This window comes from Ipomoea nil, unplaced genomic scaffold, assembly GCF_001879475.1.
Source record: "Ipomoea nil cultivar Tokyo-kokei standard unplaced genomic scaffold, Asagao_1.1 scaffold1421, whole genome shotgun sequence".
Lineage (NCBI taxonomy): Eukaryota > Viridiplantae > Streptophyta > Magnoliopsida > Solanales > Convolvulaceae > Ipomoea > Ipomoea nil.
In genome coordinates, this window is record NW_017617849.1 from 7,513,346 (window position 1) to 7,527,741 (window position 14,396).

The following is a 14,396-nucleotide window of genomic DNA, read 5'->3' on the forward strand; positions in this document are numbered from 1 at the left end:
TATTTCTTATTTATTTATTTTTTAAATATTTTTAAATTTGATATTTTTATTTTAATAGTGCTTTAATTTAATTTTTAATATATAAATTTTATATACTAATACTAAACTTTAATATGATTAAAATTTGATTTAAAAATAATTTCAGTCAAATCTCATTAATTGAATCAGACAAATAAAATTGAACGGATAGATTAATTATTAAATGAGATCACATGCAAACAATATTTTATGTATGGAATGTGTGAACTTGGAAGAAGGGAATTAGCGAGAAAAGAATTATAATTCTATATGAAAAATATAAGACGGAGATTCAAATTCCATTATTTAGTACGTAGGAATAGGATTATTGGAAATTGGAAAAAAAAAGTGAATAAATACTAAAATACTTTTAAATAATAATAATAATAATAATAATAATGACAAAACTATAATTTACCCTGGAAGTACAAGTCCACAGCATGTCGAATCGAATTGTAATTCCTGGTATCTTAGGAATTGTAATTCCATAATTGGAGGAAATTATAATTCTCTACAACTAAATAATAGAATTTTTATTCCATACAATTTTGTAAGAATAAAAATGTAATTCAATCCTACCAAACATTAGATATCTTTGTTATGCATCTTTATGATTCTCTGTTGTGCACATAGTTAGATGGATTAGGAGCTTTTATCCTCCTCACCATTTAGATGGTTAGTGCAGAATGTAATCCAGTAGACTGCATTTTCACTTGCAAGAAGCAATTAATTTCACAATTTCTTGAGTGATTTGTGGATCATTATACAAGAACAGAGTTTACCTAGTGTGTATTCTCAAATAACAACATAAAAACTCATCAAATTAGACAACATCATCTTTGGCTTATTCACAGCTAGAAATACAATTTTTTTTCTTACCTCTTTGATGGTATTCACCACTTACTACTTTACAGCTGTGTGTGGTATTACTTTTCCTAAATTTATATAATCCGTTATATTAAATTTTTAATGTATATACATAAATTTTTATTTTATTTTATTTTTAAAAAGGAAGAAAATATCACTTATACAAAAGGATAATGATGCTCTTTAATAAGAGTCTTGCCAGGCCAAGTCATCATTAGCTTGTGCAGGTATATTATATTCACTTTTTATAAAACCAAGATGGAGCGCAGGTAAACGTTAAATTAAGTAAGAAAACAGTTGACCATTTGATTGGATGGTTTGTGAATTATTGTGAATTATTTGAGGTACCATCTACTACATATATTAGGAAAATATTACATTTATTTCTATTTTCTACTCTTATTTTTACTTTCACATGCAAAATCTTGATGTAAACACTTATATTGGGACCCACATAAAAAATGTAGCATATCAGTGTCCGCCACATCAAGTAATAAAATTTGGAGAGTATGATTTGCGAGTCTAGTAGAACTCCATATATTATTAGTACAATTTTTTTATTTTTTTTACAACTTCAGTCGAATTGGCTTGGTAATGATACGGTGAGGTCTCTATAATTGAATTGGCTTGGTAATGATATAATGAGGTCTCTGCAGGTTTGACTCATAGTCTAACCTTCTTCGTTTGAGTTAGTCAGCTATGAGCAAGTTAAATTGATTTACTTCCTTGGGGTTCTTTGCCAGCTAATGTCACAAAACGAATTTCACTGAATATGCACTTTCAAGTACTGATCGTGGACTTTTCACGAGTAATTTTTTTGTTGGTTGTTGGGAATTTCTTTAGATCTACTGTTTAATATTTGAAAATTTTAAGCTCATAATTAATAAATTTAAACAAATTTTAAGGTGTTGATTGTAAGGGTAGTACAATTCAAAAGTAAATATTAGAAGCTCTAAGTTTGTTTCTTGTACAAAATGTTGAAGCTGATTGGCACAATATATTTACTTTAACTTGAGTCAATTCATCCTTAATAGAACTGAGCACAAAAAGAAATAGAAGAAATATTTTATATGATTTCGATATTTTGTGTTATGAGAATGAAAAATTGAAGAAATGAAAATCGAGAAAAAAAATATATTTTTCTACTTTTATAAGCTAACACGTTATAATGGTTAGTCTGGTGTTTATAGTGGTAGATTTAACAAATTTTCGTTGAAATTTGGTCGGATCAATTGTTAAAGAGAAGGTTTGGGCGATGAATAAAGTAGAACGTGATGAATTTAGATGTATTTAAGGAAAAGTTGAGACGCAATATCCTAATCTTGGTCAAGTTGCAGATATATGATGATGATGATAATAATAACAAGAAAGTTGGTAAAATCATCATAACTTCTAATATAGATTTTTTAATTAATTTTAATCATGTGATTATCTGATTAAGAGAATGTTACATCTGAACTAACCCATTTCGTAGTGAAATTGGCGGCACTCAATGGCCGGCATCATTACTATAATTAGTTCGATTCCCCTGCGATTGTGTGTTTGCTTCTGCTATGGGCATCTTTCATTTTGTAGCATAAGACACGACTCTCTACATAAAATAACTCTGAAAATTACTTCATTTTTTTTTTTAATCTTTCCTTTCAAAACTTGTGATTTATTACAGTTTTTTTCTTTTTGTTACTTGGCTCAAAATCACCAATATTTAATATATAGGGGGTTTTTAAAGAGCTCATGACCACTGTATCCCGATGGTACCATATATATATATATATAATGATGAAATCCACAACTAAAGCCGTAAAAAATTCAAAATGAGTCAGTGGGGTGAGGCATAGAGGCCCGCTAAGGCCTGTCCTTTAGTGAGGTGTGGTTTAAAGCCTATTATTAGTTTTGCGGGGCTAAAATGGGACAAGATATGACCTAGGCAATTCGCTTGGCGAGCTCCTGTAATTAGCCAAAGCGTGCCCTGGACGAATCGACATACTTAACTCGTTTTGACAACTCTATCCATAGTCACTACTTATTCTGTGTGATTTGGCAAACCAAACATTAAAATAAAAAAAAACTTTTTGTCTTGATTTATCTATTCTATGTGATTTGCATGCTATTACATAAGAGCAGAGTTTACCATACACACACAATTGAAGCGTGACGGTGAAATTCCCTCATCACTCAATCAAAGAACCATTTGGGAACTTATGCTTGAATTCTAGAATGTCTATGGAATCGATAAAATGTGCAAGCATGGTATTACAAGGTTTATGAAAAGCCCTATTGGTCCTATTTATAGAAGCTCAAATTCGACATTTTGTTCAAATTCTGTTTGGATGGTTTTTAAGAGATGATTCGTGCAGTGACAAATGTCTTGAGAACGTGTGCTGTAACTCTAGAAGGTCTATGGAATCCACACAAAAGGAAAGAAGAATGTTAGATCTTGACTCGCACAATGTTATTTTTTCTCCTGTTTATCCATAACAAGTAATCCAAATTGTGCAGATCTATACTTATTCGCAGATTATGAATTCTACCTAACGATTAAGGCTGCGTCTGTACACGCATTTTCTATTTTTATTTTTTCTAATTTTTCATTTCTTTAATTAGGCTTCTAGTTAATTTATAAACACGCTAAGCTCAAACCAGTCTAAGTTGCTCATAGCTGATCAACTCAAATTAAGAGGGCTGAAATTTAAACTTGTGATATTGTGGTTACAAATTTGTATCATTAGTCATCTTAGCTGAGATTCCTCTATATCTACGATTTTCGTATTATATGAAGTGTGTATTAATGTCAATGGCATATAAAGAAATGACATTTATGGGGCGATAAATAATTGCACAAAGTATTTAAATCCGCCCCGGTGTGTCTAAGTCTAACCCATCAAAGAACAGTCATGAACAGAAAATGGGTAGAACAGTTATAAGAGCTCACGCATTAAGAGCACCTCCTCATCAAAGATAGGAATTATGGATGACAGTGCCAGTTATTAGGAAACCGTTGCTATCATTATTGTAACCGTTACAGATTTAAAATATAAAGACTGACCACATGTAACAAAAGGGAGACACGCTCTGTTTATTGTACAAAAACCATAGCAATATCTCACATGACCTAAGAATGTGAAGAAATGTGATTTTCATAAAAGCTACCAAAAATAAACTAAAATAAAAATTTATAAGGTTCACAATCCCTACAATAATCTCACATTCTCTTAAACCAAACAAGATAATCTGATAGTACTATATTCACATTCCTAAGAGATAACCCAAACCAATCGCCGCAAGTATACATGTAGCTAAGTGGTTCATTATCTAACACAAATATTTGCAGTATCAACTTTCAAATTAGTCACATGTAAAAGAATCAATTGGTCTGAAGCTGTGAAGTGGAGCTGTCAAAAACATGTATATTTACAACATGGGGAAATGACAGAGTCCACAAAAAAGATAACAGGAAAAGAAAGGGGAAAAGGCTCCTGAAAGAATTTTATAGAACTGTGAACTATGTACTATAGTATAAAGCTCGCCCAACCGGGATTTTCCCGGTCGAATTAATGCTGCTGATGGACTAGACGACGGCTTTTGCTTTACAACAACTGCTTCTCTTCGCCCGGCTTTGGTGCCCGTCTTTGTATTGTCTCCAGTGAGCATCAGTAAGAATAGGATTGTAGTCCAATTCCGTGTAATGAATGCTGCTACAACCATTAAAATCTGCATCAATGACAAAGCGTCTCTCCATAGGTAACCCAGCGTACAAAACTATCTGAAAATTCCTCGAGAACTTCGCAACTATGGGGATCATTGTAGGGCTCCTCCGCTCTCACCTGTCCTCGTCCCTGCAAATATACAGTGGCCATATACATTTGCTTAGTACACAACCGTGGCAACCTGCAGATTTTGACATGTGTTGCTATTTCTTGCAAACTACATTGGAATAATGAAAGGCGGATGGTAAAAATGTTTCAAACTGAGATGAAGAAACTTGAGAGGAGAGGTAACATCGGGCGTTTGGTTGGAAGGAAGGAATTAGGGGGGAAAGTAATTGTAATTCAGTGGGAAAAGAATAAGATGGGAATAAAGTAAGAATTCAAATTACGTTGTTTGGTAGGGAGAAATAGAATTTTTGGAATTAAGAAGGAAATAAGTGGTATAAAGACTAAAATACCCTTGTGTGTAATAATAATAGTAATAACAACCAAGGGTAGTACTGTCATTTCATATGTTTTTCCTTTCTCAAATTCATTGAATTGCAATTCCCTCCAACCAAACAATGTAATTGAGGCATCCACTGAATTGCAATTCAACTACAGCTAAATTACAGTGATGGATCAACAATTATATTCTTAGAAAGAATAGTTGAGAACAAGCTTAGAAATGCAATTAATTTTCTCCTTCGAAACTCTGTATTCTGTAACAATTTGATGCACCAAACCTTTTTGTTTCACATGAAAAGGTGGAAATAAGATAACTGGTTAAATCCCAATATCACTAACCAAGGGTGAGCAGTGAACATACATATACTTCCATATTAAACATGCTGTTTTAGTATGTAACTAAACGGCGTTGATGATAGTATGCTTGTAACTGTGCAATATAGCATAAAAACTGACCTTGACACTAGATTCTCCTTCGCTAGTTGAAGGGGTTGTTTCTCCGATTTCATTGACAATATTATCTGAGGACAGACCAGCAGTGGGAGAGTTTGTGGAGATTGACCTGCAACCAAGCAACAAAAGAACTTGTTTCTTCAAGAAATGTATAACCAATAGTCATAAGTAATCAAGTAAAGGAAGAAACAAAAACACCCTCTGTCTGATGCTGCTGACTAATTACCTTTCCAGCAACTCTTCCTCGCAGGAATTTCCAGAAGAAGAAAGCCAGTCTAGGTCAACAAAGTTTGAACAGTCATAGCCGTCTCCATTTTCTTGATCAAGGCACCTATCACTTTGCATTTCTGCAAAAAACTCCCTTGCAGGCATAGATGGTGTGTATCTGAGCAAGGAAAAAATCCAAAATTAAGTTTCGGAAAACTCTCCTGCAGGCATAACTTACCTAAAGATATTGTAGATAGGTTGTGTTACAATTAGTCATACAAAATGAATTACCTAGAATATGACAAATCACTTTCACATGTTGATATCTCCGGGCTAGATTCAGAATGCACTTTATTTCCTTTTGACTGATTAGTAAAGACAGAAACATCCTTCTCGAAGTTCTGGGTTGGCATGGGTGAGCAGCTTTGCCGAAGAACGTTCCCATCAGACAATGACCTTTTGAATAGAGACCTATTGTAAAAGCGCATGAATATTACCCATCAGTGCCAAAATGCATGCAAGAAAAACCATGGAAAGAAAGGATAAAAGTCTAGTGGGCTATGAACAATATTAATATGGTGCCCTTCTCCCACAGTTGGGTAAGAACTAACAGGGCGTTTGGTTGGAGGAATTTTAAATTCCCTTCCCACTTAATTCCCACCTAATTCCAAAGGCCATTAAATTCCGTAGTTTGGTTGGAGGGAATTGCAATTCCATGGAATTGCAATTCCCCCATTTTCATGGAATTAAAATCCCATGTCCCCCCCTGGTATTTTAATCCCTGGGAAAAAAAGATAGTGATGAGTCAAAATTGTCCCTTCCTTTTTTAACCTAAAATTAATGTCTAACAACAATAATGGACATTTTTGACTTTATACTACTTATTCCCTTTCAATTCCCATGTATACCAAACATTGGAATTGAAATTCCCAGTAATTCTATTCCTGTCAACCAAACACTGGAATTTAAATTCCCACTTTATTCCCAGTAATTCAACTCCCATGGAATTACAATTCCTTTCCCACATAATTCCCCCCCTCCAACCAAACGCCCTGTAAAGAGTAAATCTCTAACAGGGCGTTTGGTTGGAGTGAGGGAATTATGTGGGAAAGAAATTGTAATTCCATGGGAGATGAATTACTGGGAATAAAGTGGGAATTTAAATTCCAGTGTTTGGTTTACAGGAATATAATTACTGGGAATTTCAATTCCAATGTTTGGTATACATGGGAATTGAAAAGGAATAAGTAGTATAAAGTCAAAAATGTAAATTGTTGTTGTTAGGCATTAATTTTAGGTTAAAAAAGGAAGGGATAATTTTGACTCATCACTATCTTTTTTTCTTCTTAAAATCCCAGGAATTAAAATACCAGGGGGACATGGGATTTTAATTCCATGAAAATGGGGGAATTGCAATTCCTTCCAACCAAACTACGGAATTTAATGGTCTTTAGAATTAGGTGGGAAGGGAATTTAAAATCCCTAAAGTTACAAATTTGGCTGCCAACATACCTTCCATTTTCATCAATATTTGACTCCCCATTCCTACCCACATTGTAATGCTGGTCAGGGTCCAGTTCCCAAATATCAGGATTTCCTTCTTGTGGTTGAAAGTAACCCAAGAATCTGATTATACAATTAAACAAGAATTTCAAAGATTAGTTGAAACATAACTAAACAGAAAATGTATTCACCTTTACAAACATATTAAACAAAACCTAGCATTTAAGGCATTTCAGAAAGGCAGAGAAACATCTGGAGAATGTTCAAATAACATCTTCAAAGGTTTCTCAGACAAGTAAAAATGTTGTAACAGTTAATAAATAGATTACACGACAGCAAACTTACACATTAATAGCATTTTGTTTCATTGCATCCATGTAAGCGTTACTGTAGTATCTCTGAAGAGTTCTAAAGAACTCTTGTGATTGGATTGCAGCATTCCATTGACCCCTTCTCTCAGAGAAAATCTGGACCACAACAAACAAGCAAGTTGTCAGTAGCAGGAGGTAAGTATTCGAAATTAACAAGGAAATAAACCAATTCACTTAGAATTGACAGAAAATACTGACTGGATTTTGGTTAGTAAACAGCCCACCAAAATATACTTAACAGAAAATACTAGGTGTATAGTATTTAATAGAGTGAACTGATTACTACTGGCTAACAAATGACTTCACTTACCTTGTTATGAGCAGCAGAGCCACCATATTGATGGGCAAGGGTATCACCCATTCTCTCATAGAAGCCCATTAAGTCCTCAGCCAACGGATCATCAAGGTCAATTTTTGTGGAATTTGTAACTCCTAAAGCATGCAGCTGATGGCCCAAAGCAGCCAAACCATAGGCATACTGTGCCACATTAGTTCGATCCAAACAATCTATGCAATTTGTCCTCAGCACCCCTTTCTGGAACATTGGGAGCTTAATGGAAGGATTGCCATTAGCCACATAGTCACAACCATTTGATTTTCCCTTAGAGGTATCTGAGTCACCATATTCATCATCACTAAATTTCTCATTATCCGTGTTGGAATGTCTTAATGGGTCGATTGTGTTGGCACAAGTATTCCTGTCCATATAATCCTCACAAATAAGTACAAATTTTCAATGTAAACAAGCAATAGAGGGATGTCTAGATGCATTTTATGTGAAAACAATATCTTAAGGGATGAGAAAGCTTACTCAAGGCAAGGTCCCTTCAAATATCCTTCAGATCTTGAGGGTGGTATTGTTTGACAGTAGAAGAAACCTGTCAAAGTCAATGCATATGTAGCCACTTTCCCCAGAAAAAACAAGACATTTGTAGCTTTTCTGAGAAAAAGAGAAGAAAAATGACATTAGAAAATCAGAAATTTCAACAAGACCATAAAAAATAACAAGATGAAAACCAAAATACCTTCGTGAGTGCTTGTTCAAATCCCAATGAAGGAACCTAAGCCGGTTCTCCTCAGATAGATCCTTATTGATGAATTCAATTGCATTGGCAAATTCAGCACGAAGAATGGACTCCCGGGGTTTTTTTTCATGAGTCTATCAAAAACAGAGTTGAAATTAGATATTTGCTACCCTTTTGTCTTTTGGCCATGTGCAAGTTTAAGAAAATTAGTGTGACTTTGGTGGATGGAAGAAAGGGTATTCTTCCAACCCAAACAGCAAACAGTTTCTGTGGCTGATAAAGCATTGGAATAATTTGCATAACCATGGCCATTAAAATGAAGCTTTTTCAGTAAACAATGAAAATTCCTTTTAAAAAAAATTCAAGTTAGGTGATAAGAATTTGTCTCACCTTTATAAGATTCAAAATAATTATAGGGTTCCCATATCTCTTGATAAGGTTCTCAAAATGCAGTCTAGTTGCTTCATAAGTTTGATCCTTCTTTGACACTGAACAAGATAAATGTTAGTGAAAAATGACTAATTTCAAAAGCTTACACATGTATCATGAAGTTGCTAGAACATACATATAATATCAGGCTTAATATTGAGGCGTGATGTTTCCTGTGACCAAAAGAGCGGAATTGACCCACGGTTTTGGACAACAGAACTAATCTGCATGGGAAAACCTTCTGGAACATCCTCAAATATAATCTGTTCAGTCTCGACATCGTTTGCAACTCTGCCCTTTTCATTTACCCCTCGTTTCAGATATCTAAATAAGAACAAGGCAATAAACCAGAAAAATTGGAATAAGTATAGATGAATTTGTGAACAGATTGCTTTTTTTTTCTGGTACCAATCATCATTACAACTTAAGTGATGGTTGCCATATTAAATAACAAAAGAGCAATGAACAACAAAGATTAGTGAACCACAAACTGTCCAGTTAATGAGTATAGACCAAGATAGGTCAAAGAATACAAAATAGAATAATCTATAGCAACAACTTGTAAGCCTAGTAACCAATTACTCATCACAAGCACATTTTAATTCTGACCTGGTGCCAGCATAATGCCTAGAACGTCTTGCAATGAGTGCCAACTTGAAGTCCTGCCCAGATATCGAAAGGGTAGCCTGTACCAAGGATAAATTTATCAACATCCATGGAATTTACAAAATTGTAAAACAAAGTGTTGGGTAAATGATAAAATTGACAAGTCATGTTAACAAGTCCATTCAACCAGATGCAATAAACAGTGAGAACCACCTGTTCACATAATTATACCTTAAATTCTAACTCCTATCTCAAAGATAAAAACATTCTCTTTTACTAATTAAGCAGGATCAATACACAAATAGGAAGTAGTATCAATGCAGGAATAATAACTTTAAAATAATAATAAAAATAATAATAATTTTAAAAAAATAAAAATAAAAAATAAAAAAAGTTTTAGCAGAAAATTCTAGCCGCCCTAAAGACCAAGAATAATTTCCAGATGACAGTTGATTTAGCATAGTAATTAGTTGACTGATCATATCCAAAACGCTACAGATGCAGCAAACATAATCACCTGTTTGAAAAATCCATAAGCCAGTGCCACTGTCCAGAGGGTATTGTGAAGGATATTCCGAATTCCACGAGTCAAAAATTCATTCCAGACAAACATGGTTTCATAGACCACTTGTCCTGTCTCATTATCAGACATGTTCTTTTGTAAACTCCTTATTACATGGTATGAATAGCTGAAGAAGAAGTCCTTTGTAAGATCCACCATACATAGGAGCTTCTTGTACCTGCACAATGAACAAATCAGGAAAATTAAAACAGTCAATAACAGAATCCAAGCCAACTTGGAAAGAAGAGTATAAGATATAGATTGTTGCAAAGACAATAAAGGCCTCCTGAGCCATACAAAGTATGGATGTTGGTGTTGCAACCCTCAACAGAATGTTGTTAGTAGGTTTCTCCCCAAACTGGGAAGGCTAAACAGACTCTAAAGCTTACAGTGGCGAGGAAAAAAAAAAACAGAATACTTGTAACAAAATAGTGCATGTATCATAGAGAGAGTATAACCTGTTTTCACTCTTATTATTAATCAGCTTGGACCGGACAGAAGAATTTGGCAGTGGGATTATCTCACTCTTAGAGACCGCATATATGGAATGACCACATATGGCGCCAATCTGTCTCCTCTTTGTAATAAGCAGCATATAATAAGGCCCTAGAAATTTGATGAACCCTGAAAACAAGAGACAAAACTGTGGATTGAGATGGTGACAGAATGCTTCTGCTTTGGAGAACTATACCCAAAGAATCCACATACCAACAATCCCGTAACAGGTAGTGACAAATTTCAACCCTCCTGTAGACATGTTTCCTTCATGTATTCTTCTCAACAAATCAGAGCATTCCCTTTCTGTATAGGTGGCAGAATCTTCACGAATATTAAGCTCAGAAGGATCCATCCTGTCAATTGTCAATACTCTCCAGTATGTTCTACTCCTGTCCCTGCCTATCATGTAGAATTTCTGCAGCAAGAATTGTATGATGAATAAAGTAATTCATGTTACTGAATGAAGTCCAAATTCCAAAAGACATTATTCAAAGAGAAGTTATGCATAACATATACAATTACAATCCAGTAAATTTGTTTTACCAACCAGGCTCTATGATGTTGACCAACTCGTTCAACACATGTAGTAGTTTGTGAGCCTGTTACTAGCATTTTACATTGACTACAAAATCAGCAAATCAAAACCAATAGTAGCTGTTCTATGGGCTAAAGGCCAGCTATTGACTTTAAATCAATCCTACCAATTGTGAAAACTTTCTACAAATAATATCGAGTGGATCATTGCAGCAAACCAATCTTTAATACCCATCCCTCAAAAAACCACCCCTATAAAAAAAAATTAAAACTAAAAAAAGGAGCAAAGTGATCGCAGAATAAGAGTGAATTTTGAGTTCCCTTACAAAATGCATTTAACAGTTTGTCTACAATTGATCCGAAGAAGAATGAATTTTGACTCAAGAAATAATGCACAGATGCTATTTTGGATAAGCTAAATCAAGTGATTGATCTTAGGCCATTTTCGAACTACTAAAACTCTTCAACTAGCTCCAGCTAAGAACAGACTCTCTTTTTGCCAACTAAAATTCATAAAAAGCATTTAAAAAGGAGTTAGAGCATAAAACTATTTTACCGAGCTAGTTTCATAGAGCCGAAATTTCTGCATAAAGCCCTCCGGAAGCGGAGAAGGTGGAGCCGGAGGAGACGACGGCGGCGGCTCCCGCTGCTGCTGTTGTTGTCCATCAAGAAGAAGAGATTGGGGCGGAGTTGGCGGCAGCTCGTTCTCTGACGCAGCCATTGGTGGTTCAATTCACCAGATCCCACCCGCAAAAAAATAAATAAATAAAATAAACAACTCCCCGAGCCAACCACCGGGCTCGGGAATCAATTATTCCAGCATTCACAACTCCGAGTTCCGACTATTCTATTCCCAATTTAACGACCAGTACACACGCAGAGCCCCACACGCATCATCCAACTAGGTTGCTTCAGATACAGCATTTTCTGCTCCGTCTACACACAGCAACAACAACAACAAGCCTTTGACTTCTTCCAATTCCTTATTCACTTCCCCAAATTCCTTCCCCCCATTCCCAATCTCACCACCCGTCAAACCCTAGTCCTTCCTCTAGTACTATATATTAAGAGGCAACCAAAACAGAATCCAAAGCTCGAATCTTTTGAGAAATGCTTTCCGATCTCGATGATCAAATACGCAACGCCAAATCTAAAAATTGAACAGTCTTGTTCGCATACATCATATATTCCTGCGTGGGAATACCGGCAAAGGGAAAAACAACTGGACAGAGAAGTAAAAAGTAAATAGGAGATCGAAATCCAGAAAAATTGAGGGACGTTCTAGAAAAAAACTGAAAATCAGAGAGAGAAGAAGAGAGAGAAAGAGAGCTGGAGCTATAATTTTCTTCTTGTCTGATGATAATGGTAAATTGACAATCATGATGATGATGATGTATATACTACTCCACTCTATTATAGTACTCCCGTATATCTGTATATGCCTTGTAAATCATTTTTTTTAATTATTTTTTCTTTTTTTATACTCTGTATTTTATTTTATTTTCTTTTTGAATGAGATCTGCCCTGGCAAAAAATGACACCACAATTAAATGGGTCGTGCCGGAATAATACCATTTCACGTATAGTATTTCTACTATAGGGCATAAATTGCATTTTTTTTAATCTCCCAATTACCTCCTAGTCAATTTTTGTTGTTAACTTTAGACGCTCATCTTCAATTTAGTCATAATTTTAAGATGTTATTAGAGGGAATTGAACCTCACCTTGTCATTATGTGTTGATTTTATGTCAAGTGAGCGACCACTTAAACTAGCATGTAGAGTAGGGATGACAACCGAACGGCCCTATCCCCATCCACGCAGGGAATTAGACGGGGACGGAAATATCCGATTTTCAACCAACTTTTAATCAAAATCTTAAATTAGTGTAATATATATATATATATATATATATATATATATATATATATATATAATTCGAGGACAGAGTGCGATGGGAAGGGGTATCCCCATCCTCAACGAGAAATTACTTATGTTCTTCGTCCCCGTACTCGTTCTTCAAAAATTTTCTTCATTCCCATTTTCGTTGGGGCGGAAATCGAAAATCTCCGTCGGGGATAACGCAACCCGTCATACCTAATGCGGGGCTAAATTGCATATTTAATGTCGTAGCAATTGTCGATTTTCAATTCATTTTAAGTACCAATTTGATTTGAATCATGTAGATAGAATATTCAATGTAAACATTGTAAACCTGAGGTATGATGGTTCTCGACACTCTTCTCTCATATATTATTTTTGAATGCCTTCTCTCACATATTCAATTGTTGATTTAGAATGATTTATTAGGTGTCTCAACATCTCGTAAAATATCTACGGACTATTACAGCTCATTTGGTTCGCTGAAAAATATTTGAAGGGAAGTGGAATTAAAATTCCATGGAAAATAAATTCCAAGAAAATAGATTCCATTGTTTGGTTGGTGGAAAAGAAATTACTGGGAATATGAGTTCCATTGTTTGGTTGAGTTTGGAATGGTAAAGAATAATGATTACAATGACAAATATAACCCTACACAACAATAATAATATAATAATAATGAGAGTAATTAATAAAGAATGAGGAGGGTAAAATAGTCATATTAGTTTTCCATGGAAAACTTTTTCCATGGAAAACAAAATACCTAGTATGAGCTAGGAATTTGTTTTCCTCGTTCTCAAGGAAAACATTTTCCAATGGAAAATGTTTTCCATCCAACCAAACAACATAAAACATCATTTTCCTTCACCTTTAGGAAAACATTTTCCATGAAAAATGTTTTTCATCCAACCAAACACCCCCTTAATCTTTGTATTCTCGTAAAATATCTACGGACTATTAATCTTTGTATTTGGGGTGTACAAGTATATGAAGCACGATTCTTGTACTACAATGTCACGAATTTTATTAGAGTAAATACCCAAAATGGTCCATCGACTATAGCTAAATTCATAAATTGGTCCTCGACTTTTAATTTCAACCAATTAAGTCCTTAACTTTGTAATTTTAACACAATTTGGTCATTTGTCTATTTGACCGTTTGTTGACTGCACTTTTTAGGATATATATGTAATTTCATGGTCCATCAACAATTTTTTAAGGTTCCAATTGTATTTTTAGACCGCGCTGTTACATTTGAATCCACTGCCGGCACTGCACCCTATGCCGGA

General features: G+C 34.7%; 1 protein-coding gene across 2 annotated transcripts; it reads right to left on the reverse strand.

Moving 5' to 3' along the window:
- Positions 1-4,120: 4,120 nt before the first annotated feature.
- On the reverse strand, positions 4,121-12,631 carry LOC109188139 (phosphoinositide phosphatase SAC2-like). Of its 2 annotated transcripts, XM_019338680.1 has the most exons (16): positions 11,784-12,621; positions 10,904-11,108; positions 10,654-10,819; positions 10,151-10,373; positions 9,637-9,713; positions 9,164-9,351; positions 8,989-9,086; positions 8,599-8,732; positions 8,385-8,513; positions 7,884-8,271; positions 7,548-7,669; positions 7,212-7,325; positions 5,991-6,170; positions 5,719-5,877; positions 5,496-5,601; positions 4,121-4,721 (listed from the first exon to the last, which is right to left on the reverse strand). In XM_019338680.1, the coding sequence occupies exons 1-16, from the start codon at positions 11,946-11,948 to the stop codon at positions 4,602-4,604; spliced, it is 2,574 nt and encodes an 857-aa protein (XP_019194225.1). In that variant the 5' UTR covers positions 11,949-12,621; the 3' UTR covers positions 4,121-4,601. The 2 variants fall into 2 exon arrangements, with proteins under 2 accessions (XP_019194225.1, XP_019194226.1); XM_019338681.1 differs by lacking the exons at positions 4,121-4,721; positions 5,496-5,601; positions 5,719-5,877; positions 5,991-6,170 and adding exons at positions 6,190-6,309; positions 6,758-6,775 and having other exon boundaries at positions 7,189-7,325; positions 11,784-12,631.
- Positions 12,632-14,396: the final 1,765 nt, after the last annotated feature.